We start from the raw sequence: 17,873 nt of genomic DNA, 5'->3' as shown, positions 1-17,873 counted from the left end.
AAAACTCGTTTAAATGATAGAAAGTGCAGTCATAATAAAAATCGTGGATACGTAGAGATGATACCACGTGGCCGCATGTACACATCATATATGACACTAGAATCATACAAAAGTCTTATCCAGGAGGAAATAATAATCTATTATAAGGAGGTTTTTTATAATATATAAAATCCATTAAGTTTTTATTACTGACCAAAAGCTTTGAGCCTGAGAAATTTTGCCAAATTTTAGAAAGGGGATTAGAAACGTCCCCAATAATCAAGCAAATCTTAATGAGAATCAAATAATCAGATTCAGCATATCAGAGCCAGGAAAAAGATAACAAATGATTCCGGGCTCAATTTGCAAAAAGGTCAGAAATTATTTAAAAAAACGATGTTTTTTCAACTAAAATAAAAGAACAACATTAAAACTTAAAGCAACTAGGAACTATTCCGCTAGTGAGGGGGGTTGTCCCTTCTTCGACCTTCATTCTAGACATGGAAATACTCGTATTAACATAACATTCTCGTTGCGACCAAAAAATACAGAATGTCCGATAAAACAACGTCAAATACAGTACGTCAGACGGACGTCCGAAGCTCAGTGCTATTCATTTCGCTATGAAACTTAGAGCCATCATTGGCCTTATTAAGGCATTACATGTAACTATTGTTAGAGTCGTCACGCATGATGAGAGGGGGCACTCTCCAAGTCCTACCTTTACGTCTTCAGCCAGTTTGTAAGAAATCGAGAGCATAGAATACCACAATTAGACCGCAGTGTTTCAAATTCTGCTATTGATTGACGGCTGTAGTCATATTTCTCAACTTGGGGGGGGGGATCGTCCCACAAGACCAGTTGCTGAGCACAGTCCTTCAACCTAAATCCTCAAAAGGTTCTTCAGCACCACTAAATCTTAGCTGAGAATAGTTAAGATGCTTAAAATCAATTCGAGTTAAAGTTGTGAAACACATTAAAGAAAGGAAAACAAAAGACGAAGTGACTGAGAGAGAGAGAGAGAAAAGGAGAAAGAGAAAGAGAGAGAGAGAGAGAGAGAGAGAGAGAGAGAGAGAGAGAGAGAATTTAAATTTAACAGACAGATTAATAAAGAGCGTATTATATTTTTATCTTAACAAATTGAACTTGAAACAAATTTCTGAACTTCCTTTGTAATATGTAGCCACGTATTTACCTGAGTTAACACTGCTTTGTCGACAGAATAGATGACGCTTGACTAAGAAAGGCGAATCGAATGACTTGTTTTTGCAAATATTTCAAAGAGCTCATGACCTCACCATTTTAACCAGCTTGATAGAATGGAATAGTATTACTTATACAAGAAATCATAGTTTAGAATAAAAATTCCAACTAGACGGCAATAGTACTTACAACAAAAATAAGAAAAAAGAAAAAAACACGAGACTATAACTTGATAAACACTGACATGTAAAAAGGAACGAACGAATTGGCACTATGGTTAGAACTTCTTAGCAAACAATGAAAAATTTAATATATAGATTTATTTATATAAATAATAATGGCCATTTGCTTTATTCTAATCTAATAGTTATCTGCTTCTCTCAAATCATTTATATTCCAACATGTTTAGGAAAATAAACGAAATATTACCATGTTTTTCCTGGAGAGATAGGGTCTAGTTTTCAAAGCAAACAACTTTGTGATATGACACAAACACCAGCATATAAGGACTATTTGCATTTCTAATAGCTTTTTCCAGAATAAAGATTAGAGGACAGGGTCATAAATCTACAATAAGAGGAGACCCATTGCGATCCCCAAAGTTCATGATACTTCACAAGCCAGAAACATGAGGCAAGTATGGGATAGCTTCCCGCCACCTGGTGTACATCTCAAAACGTCAATTGTGTGGCACAGTTCTAATAAGCTTAGTCTAGTCCCCAAAATGCTTACCAAACTCCACATAGCACTTGGCACAATTCTGCCACGCTTGGTACGAACGACCTGGTGAGCCCCATTCCTGAGAGAGAGAACAATCCCTCAGCGTGAGGCTCATATTCTAATTATAAGAGTTTAATCCGTCTCTTAACAGTATCTGAACTATATTGTATAACTTAACTATATACTATACTTAACTATAAGTTATAAGTATACTATAACTTAACTATATACTACAGTTATATTACTATAACTTAACTTTATACTATAACGTATATTCAGGTGCTGCAACAGCTATAAACTTGTTGTAACAAAAAAGCTGCCCAATGTCAGCATCACGGCTAGCACCCCTCCTCAACACCACTCTACCCAAAGCTTCTGCTTTGTCCACATTTTATAAAAATCTCCTAAACTTTAAAGTCATTTTTAGGGACATTTCCTACAAATAAATATTAACAAAAAAGAAAATATATTGACTAGCTGAAATTAACCACAATTGTTTCAGGCAATTAGTCTAAGTTCAAGTTGAAAAGAACTTACACACTTACTGTGTACAACTGACTAACTTTGTAAGTTAAACAATTACCAGTAATGATTCTTTTTTTTTTTAGTTTTATTCTTTGTTAGTTTTATGTACTTAATCAATATGGCTTTCAAACGGTTGGTATATCTTGCAGTTGGATTTGAGATCAAATTTCCACTATTTTTGGTTTCGTTTGTTTTTCTTCACCCGTTCAAACATTGTAAAAAAACGCTATTATCTTTTTTAAAAGCCATTATCCATTGTAAAAAGCTATTTAGGCCCGATCTTCTACAGAGACTCCATTTTCTACAGAGATTAGGACTTCACTGGTGTTTTCAACCAGTCGAAGTTTTCCGTACTTCATAGAGGATTTAGAGTTGAAACAATCTTGATCAGAACACAAAAAAAATATTAGCGATACTTGCTCGTTTAAAAGTGTAATTAAAGAGATCCTTTTTTAGTAAGTATGAATTATAGATAATATTGTTGTTGTTTTTTTTGGGGGGGAGGGGGTTGAATACGTTAATTAAAAATCATGGCCTCTTTGGGTATGGATAGAGTAAACATCTGATGAAACTATCTTGTTCTGAGGTTTGTGGTGCTGATTAGGTAGTGTGTTCTGAACTGGTTCTTTTTTCTTTGTTTCATATTATTGGCTAGTGTATTTTTACCACCCCCCACGGACAAGTTTTTTGCTTCTTAAATTCTAGTTGTTGCTTGTTTGTTATAATAAACTTATCCCTCCTTCTATCTAAATGTCATTTAAATAGAAAAGTTAAGTTTTTCACCTGGTAAAGCTTCAATTGGTTGGTTAGTTGGAGTGATTTCTTCTTCAGTGCATTCCCCATCTGAACTTTCATCTTCATTGCCTTCTTCGTCAAGTTTACTAAATCTCTTTAGTCCTTTTACAACATGTCGAGGAGGCTTGGATAAGCGACCATAACGGGTTCGTTTGATTTTAAGCATATCTGTAGCCTAGAACATAGAAAAGAAAAACAAAACTTGCAAACTGCAACAAGAGCTTCCTACTTTGTTCACCAACGTTATTGCAGCATACTTTGTCACAGTTTCATACTTGGGGGCTAAATAAACTCTCAAAATGAAAACTAAATACCAAAGACAAATAATGAGACACGGAGCAGAAATAAATCCTGTTTCAAGAAGTTCAACCCCATTGTTGCATCTCTTGAGAGAAAATAGGTAGTACCATGCCGTAATATTAAGTTGACACAGTAAACTTAAAAATATCCAGTGAGCACGGCAAAACAAGCACCTGGTTCTAGAGAACACCCTCCACTCCCCGTCTCACCAATCCCCCCAAATTGATATGTAAGGATTTCGGAGCTTGCTGATTACAAATCTTAGGACAATGCTGCAATTTAGTCATTACATAATACATATATTTCCCAACTCTTAGGCATGTCATACCTCATTGAAATCAACTTCATGGAAAAAATTTCGATATGTTATTGGAGAGCAGTGGAGCCTTTGTGCTAATGACTCCTCCGAAATCCCCTGCGCAAAACTTCGCATATATAGATTTGTACCTCGTTCAACTCAAAATCCTTCAGGAATTATTTAGAAAACAATCCGATATAATTAAACTTTTGTCATTAAATATAACAAAAACTGTTGTACAATAGCCCCTAATCAAAATACAATAAATGTATATTCTATGAATAGTGTCTGATTCCACTGAAGACTAGAATACAATATTGAATCCAAATAAATATCTTTTTCCATAAGATTCGAGGGCTCAAAGTATTTTGGGCCCAGGCTTCCTTCCCACAGCCTCCCACATCCAAATTTCCATAAGTAGATATATTAGACCTCTTTCAACTAGAGAGAAGTAGTAATATGTCATTCATGACATAAATTAATAATAATTGGAGTAAATGCAAAATATGATTGGAACACAGATGACCTTCTCTGATACATGGCAAAGAAGTGGGTTTGGGGAATATTGGAGGGGTAGGGTGGTTTGGGGTAGAATGATATCTGGGAATACTTAAAATTAAAGATATGCAAGCACTGATGTAACTTGCTATAAAAAAAGGAGTCACGCAAAGAGTTTAAAATGGGGCCATTGGGTCCATGTCCCACAACATTCCATCCACAAAGAAAAGATTTGGATTTTTTTTATATAATTGGTCCTACCTGAAATCTGACATCATGTTTTTTTTTCGGTTTATGTGAAAATCTTTCATCAAATCAAAATTATTCTTAATGCTCATACTTCTACAGAGATATTTTTTGAAAAATATACAAAGCAGTTTCAAAACCCATAGGAGGTAAACATTTTGTATAGGATCCATAAAAGGTATCTGTAGACACTATTTTTGCTCAAAGTGAAGAGGGGAGCTTTGGACTTAACAATGAAGCTTCAAATTTTTTTATCCAGCTATATTTGATCTATATTATTTCATAAAATTATATTTATTGCCTCTTTATATATTCACTAGATGTTTGTTGTCTCTTGTATTGTAAACTAACACCTATTTAGCTTGACACTTTTTGAACCTCATTTTGTATAATTGGTAAGAGCCATTCCTCTGAAGCCATAGAGCGGGTAGCCAAAGACAGTATAGACCAAAAGGTATTTTGCAATTGGAGTGACTTGACTTAACAATTGCAAGGAGGTAAATCCAGTTTTGAGGGCTGAAGTTAAAAATTTCACGAATTATTTTTCAGGGGGGGGGGGGTATGGGGCCTTATAAAAAATTTTCAGCTGAAAAGGAAAAATTCCTTCTCTAGACCTTGCAAGAGATTATACATTACGTTTTTTTTAATGTCCAACAGGTTGTTTGGCTAATCAAATGAATGAAATATTAAATACCTTTTCGTCCACGTCTTTGTTTTCATCCTCTACTGGCACTGGGGACATTTTCAATCGCCGTCCTTTCTTTTTTATTGACGCACTTTCAGGATAAACAATCCTAGAAGAAATTAATAATTGTTTGATTTATGTGTAGCCATAGAGAAACTGCACAAATGAAAACACTTAAAACAATATTTATTGCAAATAATACAATACCCATCATCCCCTATATGAGACTTGAATTTTATGTTAGGTAAAAAAAAAAAAAAAAAAAAAACATATTTGCTCATCTGTCTGAGATCAAACACGTTACAGAATGTCAGGTTTTATTTAGGACCATACAATGATGTGTATAATTGTCCAACACTTAAGGGGGGGGGAATCAAAATAGGAAATGAATCTTTGATTGGTGGGGAGGAGGTGACTAATTTCAACAGAAGGGAGAATTCCCACCTCCCCATGTGAAGATATGATCAATTAATGGTTGAAAAAGACTGAATGAATGAGTTTTATTGCCCAATTTAAAGACGCTTGATCACACATGGAGTAACACAAATGAAACTAGATCTACGTTGCATGGGCAACGTGAGCTGTTGCGCCAACCTTCGTTCGGCTTCGCCGAGTAAAGTGTTGCGAGAGCAACACTTTGGTTTTATTTCCTCGCTTCAATTAAACGCTAAAGTTTTAATTTGTAAGGATCTTAAAATAAATACTAGGTACATTAACTCGGAAAAGTTGCAAACCCCTCATTGCAACTAGGAAAAGTTGCAAACCCCTCACTGCTAAAGAGGATTATAGCCTAACAGCCGATTATTGCTTACAAGCCTTCAACATGTCTTACTACAGGAACCAAATTGGTCTTACCATCAAATACATTGGAAACAAACAACAGGTACACCAACTAGCAAAAGTTGCAAACCCCTGATTGCGGAAGAGGATTATGAGCTAACAGCCGACTGTTGCCAAAACTTCCTTGTATGTCTCACAAATGGTATTGGTCTATTGTTGGTTTCAGTGTGTACCTTACTTTTGAAGTTGTTAACCCCTTTAAACTTTCAAACTGGTATATTTCATGAAGGATTTTTTTTTCAAAAAAATGGATGACATATACTTTGATCAGCTCATCAAGAGCTATCGCTGCCGTCGAAAAAAAAAATATATCTATCTTAGTTCTTTTGTTCCTTAGTTTAGTTTTTAACATCATCAAGCTGAAATCACTCAAATCTAAACTCAGCTGAAATCACCAACAGAAATGGGTAGAAACAACAGTTGGCAGCTCATTCGGTCCCCACTTTTTTATTTCTGTAATTTTTTCTATTTATCACTCAAAGAAGATATATTGGCTGTGGGGCCGGGTAACTACCACATATAATTAACACTTATACATTTTAGTCCATCTTCAATTTGAAACTGGTGCCTGCCTGCTAGAACAGAGCTTTCCGGTCAAAAGCAGAAATATGGTTTGATGAAAACAAAAGCTTGACTGCATATCTTCAGATAGTTCTCCCTCACATAGACTATAAAACCCCAAGTCACTTCACATACTATAGGCTCTGGCTCAAGGACAAGCAAAAACCATCCTTTTTGGCTCCAAGCAAGAGCTCTATGAAGCTCTCGAAAATGCAAAGTCATATTCATCAATCTGGCCTAAGGTCCACACTTTCCTAACAACTGCAGAGGTTAGACTCGTACCATTTTCTAGGAATAAGCTGAAATCAGGGTACTAGGAAGAAAAACACACAACAAAACCAAATTGTTGCTCCTGTAGCACAATAAATAATGAAGAAAAAAGATGCTAAAGAGAGGCACTAATAAACAAAAATATCTAAATGCATACTATACTGGAACTTCTGAATTCTTTCTATATAGCCAGATATCAAGCTACAGGGCTGTCACGTATGGGTGGAAAGGAGACCCCCCTCCCAATTTTTCTGGGCTTTCAATAAAAGAAAAATGAGTTGGGAAAATCATGGCGAGAAGCACCACGACTTTCTAAACTCTGCCACATTTTTTTGTTTGGTTAAATAAAGACCACAAAAATAAAGACATGTCATTCAAAAAAGTCTTGAACTTCGTCGGTAAATGCAGCAGTTTTATCAACTCCTGCCATGATTTTACAGATGGTGCCGCTAATTTTCCATTTGGTCAAATAAAGAGCATGGAAGTAGTGACGTGATATTTAAAGAAATCTCAATCTCGGTCAGGAAATACAAAGGTTTTACTGACATGTAGCCTACACCAATTTTACATATTATATTCACAACAGGCATTATGCTAATTATTGAAAAAACAGTCAGTTTAAATGATCAGCCAGTTGGTAAAATTTCTACCCCCCCCCAACATTTTGGATAGTAACAACCCATTCAAGGTGGTATATAGTGTTTTTTCACTTATCACCAAATTACTTCTCCAAGAGGCAAATATTATAAATCTTTTCAAAACAGTAAAAGCAAGACAAGAGTAAAAATGTATTTTTATCCAATAATAGAGACCAAAAAGGAGCAAGAGCAAGCATACGAGGCAAAACAAGGGGGAAATACAACTTGGCATGAAAGTGACAATCACAAAAAATATTAAGAACTTAAGCATCTACATCGCCTGCAAAAAACAGGTAAGCTGCAGTGATAGTGTCAGAGAGAAAGCAAGTTCAATAGAGGCAATACTGAATCTCTGCACAGATCAAGTAGAGCAAAAGAGTGTTGATCAAGCATTAGACTTATTTCCTTTTATATAGAAAATAATAAAAGCAAAAATTTTAATTTTATGAGTATATTGACAATATTAGAAATAATAGTGATCTAAGTGTAGGTGTACACAGCTCCAACTTTTGAGGAAGGGGAGTAATTACTAATTAGCTAAATGAACTTTGACAGTTCAATAACTATACCCTGTTTGCAAAGGTATGACAAAAAGCATTAATTCATAAAGGTCTGAACTCATAAAGGTATTGAAAATATGACAGTGTTTCAGACATTATTTTTCCATGGAAGATAATTTCAGATCAATCTAGAGTCATATTTTCGGATCGAAAATATGATAGTGTTTCAGCCATTATTTTTCCATGGAAGATAATTTCAGGTCAATCTGAGGGAGAGGGAAAATTTTCCAGCCTCTTTGTCTAGGTATTGTGATGAAAATATTGATGGCTTCACTTAGTAAAAATATATAAACTGGGGCGATGCATCTCACTTCCTTATGAATTAGATCAAAGGTTTAATAAAGTTTACTGATATAGCTCAGGAAATTCCACAGGCTACAAAATTAGTCACAAAGATCCTAACCCTCCCAAAAAATGAAAAAAAATGGTGAAAGATGCAAACTTTCAATATCTTCCTTCATTTCCCAGTAAAATATTCTGATCCATCCTCCCTGAGGACTTGACTAGCATGCATCTGTGGGTGGTATTATCCTTTATAAGGTTTTAAAAAGGAAATTTTTACAGGCCTGAAAAGTGGAACTTATGTTTATATAAAATACAAATGAAATATACATACTTGCATACAATTTTTGTGTTAGTCTTCTTGTCAAAAACAATATTTTCTGTATTTTTCAATAAGTCTTTCCGATTTTGCTGTCTTAAAATGGCAGCCACTTGCTGCAGTTGTTCTTGAGATAGTGGTTGAAGACTATGAAATTTTGCGCCTTTTTGAATCAGCTGAATGGGATTCTCACTTGAGCCTAATGGTTTAAGAATCTCACTTTCAGCAGACAAAATATTGCCAAATCTATTCTTTTGGGTATCAGCAAGTTGTGATCCATCACTAAAACTTGAAAGGAAGCTGGCTTGCTCTTTTACCCCACTGGCTTCTCTGCTTTTGAAAAACGGCACTTTTTGTGAAAGCAGGTTGTTACTCTCTAATTTCTTAGCAGGGACTTGCTCACTTTCGGCAGCAGTGCTGGTGGATGTTTGAATTTTAGTATTGTAGCTTATTGTAAACCTATTTTCAACTCTATTCAGTTCATCCTTTTTAAGGCTTGGCAACGTATTTCCTTTCGGTTTTACTGTTATAATAACAGGTTCTGATGAATGTCTGTCACTATACTGATTCTTATCTTTTGTGTTGATATTATAGGCTTGTTTGTGAACAACTGCATGTGGCTTTTGAATAGAAGAGCTTAATTCATCAGAACTTAGTGGTTTTTCAATATCTGTCAAATCAAAGGTCACAGGAATAGTTGTGTGTACAACATCTTGAATGGATGACTCGCCTGGAATATTATCAGCACCTTTACTATAAATAACCTTTGGTTTAGCTGGGAGACCTTCAATAACACCAAAAAACTCATCAGTCAAATCAAAATCCTGTGGATTTTCACATGCATTTTGGATGAAAGTGAGCTCATGATTTTGGTCATCATTAGAGATGAGATCTGTATTCAGGTCCAAGCCAGTAATATCATCAGTAATGAAGTAGCTGATGCCATTTATCATAACAACTTGGTTCTTCAAGTGTTCCATTTTTGTTGAAACTCTTACTGAAAAATAGAAAAAAAAATGAAAAACAGCATAGTGAATTATAAGTACAGAGCACATAATGAAGTAGGCTATGATTTGTACTCCAGAATATAATGTTCAATATAGGATCTTATCAGCGGATCTGTAATTTGCTGGATAACGAAGTACTCTTTTGTAAAATAGCCTTGACTACATAGGGTTTTAGGCAGTTCTCTTAAATCCAACAAAGTCGGTAATTCAACACTGCCCTGCAAAACGTTTGTCAGCTTGCCAGGGGTCCACTGTATTTAAAAGAGTAAAGTTAGTATCTGCAGTAGACCAATTTTAAATCTGATGAGTAAGAATGGAAAAAGTGATTATTCCAGATTTTTTTTTCTGTATTCCTTCATTTCAATTGATAAAGTTGAGAGAGTTTTGATAAAATGCAGTTTTATCATATGCAGCACAATTGCACTGCCTAAATAATTATTTATTTATTCTTTTTTTTACCAAGACACTTTGTATAGAAGGAGTTGACATAGAAATTTTGGAAGGAACTATCTCAATTAAAAATTGGCAGTTCTGGAGCCCTTTTAAGAGTCAAAATGATTGCAGGTCAAGGTTGTAGAAACTTTAGAATGCACTCATTAGATCAGAAACTGAGAGTCCAAGTCCAAAGGGATAGGAGACCAACCAGCCATGTGGGTTAAAATTATCTGGGGGTAGGGGGTATTATCTCGGGCCTATTTTCTAGGGGAACAGGTAAACGCCAGCCACCAAAACTACAATAAATTACCATCATTAAATAAATGAAACCCAAAACAAACAATAATTATCCAATTAAAACTCAAAACAAGCAGAAATTAAGACAACAGAACCCCCCCCCCCCTCCCTTGCCGTCTTAAGACCAGAACATAATTTGCACTTTACTGAAGACAAAATAAATTTCAAATGTTTTTTTTCTTCTTTTAACTTTAATAAATCCAAAATTATTAAGACTTTCAGAAATGAATATTAATGTATATATTAAACTGCCAATTCACATTCCTTTTTTTTGTAATATTGGTTATTTTTTCTTTTTTTTTAAACTATAAGAAATAAAAACAAAGCTCAAAATAAGGATTTTTTTTTTTCAGTGAAGTGCAAATTATGTTTTAGTCTGTAGAAGGCACAGGGTGTCAGCCCTACTCCCCTTAGTTTTTGTTTGTTTCGAGTTTGACTCAGTTATTTATTGTAATTTCTGTTCATTTATTTATTGATAGTGATTTATGGTAGTTTTATGCTAGACAAATTATTGTGTTTTATTTATGGCTATCTTTGGTTTAATGCAGCTCTTATATTGCAAGCACAACTTGCCAAACTCTTTTCAATATCAAAGAAATATAAATCAGTACCAGAATAAAGAGCATATAATTGGAATCTTGATAAAAATAATACAAGTCAGTTATTAAATGACAACTGTATGTATACATATATAATAAATGACAACTATACGTTTATGTTATAGAAAAAATCCAAAAACATTTAAAGTTTCTACTATACAAAAAATCCTGTGTTGTTTCAAACTTTTGGTTACTATGGGCTTTAGTTTACATTTTGCTAGGTTGCAACTGTTGCTACAACCATGATTACAATGTAAAAATAAAAAGCTTTTGGACCAAAAATTTGGAATTGTGGATTTTAACAAATATTTGTATGTCTATAACAAAACTGACACACAGTGGGGGTGGGGATGTTCCCCCACTGACCAAATATGATCCCCCAACTCTTCCATAAAAAGAGAAAGTTGCAGAATATTGACTTGCCATGCTTGAAGCTCTGCTTATTAACGTGCATGCCCATGCTTATATTTATTTGCTTGCTTATATATGTTCTTGTTGTAGGTACTTGCTTGCTTATATATGTTCTTGTTGTAGGTGCTTGCTTGGGTTTCCATTAAACCGTTAAACTAAACTGAAGATATTGCATGGTGTCAGAAGTAAAACAGTAAACATGGACAGCACACCACATCTGTCCTTGGACTGGTCATCAACGAACCTAAAATCGGCCTGGAAAAGGTTCAGACAACACTGTGAATTAATGTTCTCTGGACCACTGGAAAGCAAATCCCAGGCTGTCCTGTGTTCGTATCTATTGATATGGGTTGGTGGTAAAGGAAGAGACATTTTCAGCAAATGGACTCTAACAGATGCTGAGACAAACAGGGTTCAAACGTACCTTAATAAATTCGGAGCCCATGTTGAACCCATATCAAACCCCATAGTGACAAGATTTACGTTCCACAGGCGAGACCAAGGTAATGAAAACATTGAACAATATGTGACCGACCTCAAGTTAATTGCTAATGACTGTGACTTTGGTACCAGCAGAGATTACCTGATAAGAGATCGTCTTGTCTTTGGAGTTAAGAGTGACAGAATTAGAGAGAAATTACTAAGTGAAGGAGGGACATTAAGCCTTGCCAGAGCAATAGAGATTTGCCGTGCCATCGAATCAGTACAGGAAACCCAAGCGCAAATGACAGCTGCTAATAAGACTTCAGTGCCCATGATGAAACAAGAGATAGATGCCCTGAAGAAACAGTACAACAACAAGGAATGCTATTTCTGTGGTGCACCTTATACCAAGAATCATAACTGCCCAGCCAGGGGCAAAACATGTTCAAAATGCAACAAACTAAATCACTTCGCCAAAGTATGTAAAAGCAAAGGTGTGAATGAAATAAGCCAACAAGAAGCAGGAACAAGTGCAAGTGAGCTCATGATTGACACTGTCAACAGCATGCTAGTGAAACATGCAGATGGGCCAGATGCTGTAATAAGAATTGTTGACCAGAAACTAGACTTAGTCTTCAAAATAGACACAGGAGCTGAAGCAAATGTTCTTCCGGTCAGCAACTATTATAGCATGGTACCTAACCCTCGTTTGCAACCAACAAAAGACATTCTAACAAGCTACTCCAGAGAAAGGTTACAGGTTTTGGGGTTTGTAGAGCTATGTATCTGCTACAAGGAAGGTGAGAAACAGGTTCACCGGTTTCATGTGGTCAACACTGATCACAAGCCAATCCTTAGCAGAAAGACAAGTCAGAATATGAAATTGATCAAATTCATTCTGAATGTACAGAACAAACCTGCAACCTCAATGAAACCCAAAATGGCCAGAATACTGGAGGAATATGGAGATGTTTTTGAAGGTGTAGGAAAACTCCCGGGGAAGTGTAAAATCCACTTGAAAGAAGGAGCTGTACCAACAGTACAACCACCAAAAAGAGTTCCATTCGCCCTACAAGAAAAACTAAAAGAAGAACTTGATCGCCTTGAAGTCATGGGCATCATTGAGAAGACAACTCTACCAACTGAATGGGTAAACTCAATTGTAGTTGTCCAAAAACCAAATGGATCTCTTAGGATTTGTTTAGATGCTGTTGACCTAAACAAATGGGTGCAGCATCCTTACCACCCAATACCATCGTTTGATGATGTCCAGGATCTAATGCATTTTTTAAATTGGACGCAAGACAAGGATACTAGTCCATGGAACTAGATGAGGAGTCATCCCTCCTAACCACCTTTAGCACTACATTTGGTAGATATCGCTGGAAGCAATACCCATATGGAGTCAAATCAGCACAGGATGAGTTCCAACAGAAGATGGAGGAAGTCTTCAAAGGACTCATAATAGATGACATTGCTGGAACAGCAGCAAATACAGAAGATCATGATGCTAAGTTGAGGCTGGTATTACAGTGAGCCAGAGAAAAGAGAGTAAGGTTCAACCAAGATAAATGTATTTTTAATGCTCTAAGGATTCCATACTTCGGACACTTGCTGACCACTGAAGGGATCAAAGCAGATCCAGAGAAGACAAAGGCAATTGTGAACATGCCAGCACCAGAGTCACACGAACAGCTACAGGTGCTCCTAGGCATGTACAACTATTTAGCAAGATACATCCCAAACCTCTCCACTCTAAACCACCCTCTCCGTGAACTGTCTAAATCCAAAACTTACAACTGGACAACCCAGCATGAGAATGCGAGGAAGCAAATCCAAGCCTCAATCTGCAAAAACCTCTCATACTTTGACCATAAGAGCAGAAACGTAGAAGTCATAGTGGATGCCTTTCAACATGGGCTAGGGGCCCAACTAGTTGTCAACAACAAAACAGTTGCCTTTGGATCCCGGTCCCTCAGTGGAGCAGAAAAACGGTATTTGCAAATTGAGAAAGAAATGCTAGCCATAACATATGCTTGCAAACACTTCCGCCAATACATATATGGTAGAACAACCACTGTAACCACCGACCACAAGCCTCTAGAGTCAATACTTAAGAAGCCCATATCCATGGCTCCACCATGACTTCAAAGAATGCCTCTCAACATGGGCTAGGGGCCCAACTAGTCGTCAACAACAAAACAGTTGCCTTTGGATCCTGGTCCCTCAGTGGAGCAGAAAAACGGTATTTGCAAATTGAGAAAGAAATGCTAGCCATAACATACGCTTGCAAACACTTCCGCCAATACATATATGGTAGAACAACCACTGTAACCACTGACCACAAGCCTCTTGAGTCAATACTTAAGAAGCCCATATCCAAGGCTCCACCACGACTTCAAAGAATGATGATAGCAGTTCAGAACTATGACATACAAGTCATATTATGCCCAGGCTCTGAGATTCCAGTTGCAGATGCCCTTTCCAGATTACACTTGCCCGAAACAGATCCAGACACAAAGCATGACTCCAAATTTGCAGTACTCAGCTTTCTCAGATCTGTCCCAATTCGCGACAACAAAATCCAACAAATCATAGAGCAAACAACAATTGACCAAAACCTACAAGTGCTGGTCAAGACCATTGCTGAGGGATGGTCCGATCATCCCCATGAATGCAACACTGCAATACTCAAGTTTTGGAATCACAGAGATGAACTAACATACATGGATGGCGTGATTCTGAAGGGCAACAGAATCATAATCCCAGAAACACTGCAGAATAACATTTTAAACCAACTACATGCTTCCCATCTAGGAATGGTCAAAACCAAAGAACAAGCCAGGATGGTAGTGTTCTGGCCAAACATTACAAAAGATATTGAGAACATGATTGGCAGCTGCAGTACTTGTTGTACTATGGCACAAAACCAAGTCAAAGAGAGAATGATGACATGTCAAAGGTCATCCCACCCTCATCTTTCCAACAAGCCAGAAAAAGACAACAGAAACTACAAACAGAGTTGTATAATAGACACTCAAGGGACCTAAAACCACTGCTCAAGGATCAGACTGTGTGGGTGAAGCTCAACCACAATGCTAGGTGGCAGAAAGCACAAATACTGAAAAAATATGAATATGCACCACAATCCTACATTCTTCAAACAGAGAATGGAAAGGTCTACAGATGGAACAGGCGACAGATCACAGAGAGAAACCAAAGTATGTCCACCAAGCCGCAGTTTGAAGCAATGTCCCCAGAACCCAGTATACCTGGAGATCGATCCCATGTATCTCCTTGAGCCCAAATAGGAATTGAACACCCACATAGCATCCCGTCAAGTCCCACAAATTTCCCAATGCCACCTCGTGCTACAACTACACCTGCTAAAAGATTTGCTACACCACAAGCAGATGCTGCCACTGCAGAGTCTCCTTCACAATCCCCTTTGCACCTAACCCAATGACCAAGACAGCCGCTATGCAGCACCACATGTTCTGGGCGAATTACAAAGCCACCCACCAGGCTCAACCTTTGATGTTATCAACAAAAGAAGGAGGATGCAGAATATTGACTTGCCGTGCTTGAAGCTCTGCTTATTAACATGCATTCCCATGCTTATATTTATTTGCTTGCTTATATATGTTTTTGTTGTAGGTGCTTGCTTGCTTATATATGTTCTTGTTGCAGGTGCTTGCTTGGGTTTCCATTAAACTAAACCAAAGATATTGCAAAAGTTATGATGAATTTTTGGCATTTCTGACTCTTTGACATCTCTCCTCTTTTCTATGCATGCTGTCAGTGTACTGCATATCAATATCTGGGAGAGTTTATCTTCAAAGACTTCTTACAGTCACAAATGCAAATGTTTTCAGAACTATATCTTGCATTTTAGAGTCTTTTACACTTTCTCATTCAGCACAACCATTGACAAACAAGTCATACTACACTCAATAGTAAAGAGCAATGTTCCTCATTTCATCCCATATACCCTTGTTTTTCTGGGCATATCCTAAAAAAAATGGTTGTAAGCAATTGAGGGATGCCTTATTCAATTTAAAGTTTTAGCTGCTCTCTTAAGGACCAAAACTGATTGGAATAAAACCTGCTTCCCTTTTAAATGCCACATATCCTCTCAGACACCCCCATAAACTTAAGATTAGATGAAAATTTCATGATATCTATTCTTATAAAAAAATTTGAAATCTCCCAAAATAGACCTTTAGGGGCAACCTCATTTTCTATTCTCATATCTAATGTTGATCAACTAACAAACAAATTACAGGAGCTTAGGAGTCTCATGTATCAAAAAGACTATGACCTGGTCTTATTAACAGAAGTTTGTCCTAAGAATTCAAGAACAAGGCTAGAAGATTCTCATATTAATATGCCTGGTTACCAAGTGATCTCTAACCTTTCTTGTACAGGACGCAAATGCAGTGTTCTGGCTCTGATCAAAAATACCTATGCAGTACATGAGCTAAGCATTGAGGCAAATTCAGCCTCCATTGAATCTGTATGGTTTGACCTTACTGATGAAGACCAGCACCAATGCCCTCTCAGAGTTGGTTGTATCTATCAAATCCTGTCTTCACCCTCAGCCATTGAGACTGAGAACACTCTCTTTTTAATGTTCTGCCTAGCTATTGAAAACTTTAAAGGCAATTTTATTGTTGGAGATGACATCAATTTCCCAGAACTGATCTGGAAAGACAGGTACCCTTACAACCCTACTGCCAGTAACCTGAATAACACTAGACCATTCATTGAGATTGTACACTATCTTTCTGCCTAGCAACTAATTGACCAACCAACTCAGTTTTGCCTTTCCCAACAACCCATGATATTAGACCTGGTGTTTGTAAACAGAATCAAAGCAATTCAGAAGGTAAACTATCTCCCACCAGTTGGGAAAAGCGACCATCTTGCCATAGAAATTATCACCTCTAGATGTCCAGTGAAAAGTAAATAGGCTACAAAAGCAAGGTCTACACAGATTACAAGGCAATCAGAAAGGAGCTAAGACTTATTGACTGGGATGAGCTACTTCAGAGCAATGTCAACAACCAGTGGGAGAAATTCCTGACAGCTGTCACCAAGATTCAGAGTAGAAACACAACTGAAAGGCTGGTTCTTTTACTGTAACCATATGAAAGTTGCATTCACATAACCCAACTACTTCCCAAGACATCAAGAACTACAACTTTACCAAAGAATCTTACATCAACACACCTTTAGGTTAAGGCATTAAGGGGGGTGAGAGGGAGGCTGGGATGCAACTGCCATGGTAGCCAAGCATATAAGAGGCCTAGGCTAAAATACTACATAGCCTAGATTTCTGTATAGCTGCTGTTCCACTTAGCATAAGTAACAGTTAGTTAGCTTACATGTAGCCTGAAGGGTCAATGATTTGGAGAAATTCTTATATTGACTCCTAATCATTTTTTTTCCTTAATGCCCTTGATGTAAACATGAAAGTTGCATTCACAACCCAACTACTTTCCAGGACATCAAGAATTACAACTTTACCAAAGAATCTTACATCAACACATCTTTAGGTTAAGGCATTAAGGGGGATGAGAGGGAGGCAACTGCCATGGTAGCCAAGCATATAGCCTAATAGAGGCCTAGGCTAGAATACTACGTAGCCTAGATTTCTGTATAGCTGCTGTTCCACTAAGCATAAGTAACAGTTAGTTAGCTTACATGTAGCCTGAAGGGTCTATGATTCGAAGAAATCCTTATATATACTCCTGATCATTTTTTTCTCTATATAATCAAGTTGTAAAAGATGGCAGGAAAAAGATGTAATCAGCGTTGTCAGTAATTTTTTTTCATTGAAACAAATTGCCTAGTATCTTTGCCTTTAGGGCGGTTTTTCAGTTGGTTGCATTAAGCTCTCTTTTATTTGCCTAATCTTGCAATGGTGAATTGCCAGGATCATATCTGCTTAAAGTAGACTTGTAGGTTTGAGGCATTAGA

At 36.8% G+C, this 17,873-nt stretch overlaps 1 protein-coding gene across 1 annotated transcript in view; it reads right to left on the bottom strand.

The window, feature by feature from the left end:
* LOC136028946 (uncharacterized) overlaps positions 1–17,289 on the bottom strand; it is a 37,683-nt gene extending 20,394 nt beyond the window's left edge. Inside the window, exons 1-4 of the mRNA XM_065706937.1 lie at positions 17,279–17,289; positions 8,735–9,716; positions 5,259–5,358; positions 3,211–3,397 (exon numbers count right to left, since the gene is read on the bottom strand). Of these exons, the coding sequence (XP_065563009.1) occupies positions 3,211–3,397; positions 5,259–5,358; positions 8,735–9,699 (1,252 nt within the window). The 5' untranslated portion in view covers positions 9,700–9,716; positions 17,279–17,289. The remainder of the gene's footprint in view (positions 1–3,210; positions 3,398–5,258; positions 5,359–8,734; positions 9,717–17,278) is intronic.
* Between the last annotated feature and the right edge of the window lie 584 nt (positions 17,290–17,873).

This window comes from Artemia franciscana, chromosome 7 (assembly GCF_032884065.1).
Source record: "Artemia franciscana chromosome 7, ASM3288406v1, whole genome shotgun sequence".
NCBI lineage: Eukaryota > Metazoa > Arthropoda > Branchiopoda > Anostraca > Artemiidae > Artemia > Artemia franciscana.
Note: the sequence above shows the minus strand (reverse complement) of the source record. Positions and strands in the feature narration are given on the sequence as shown.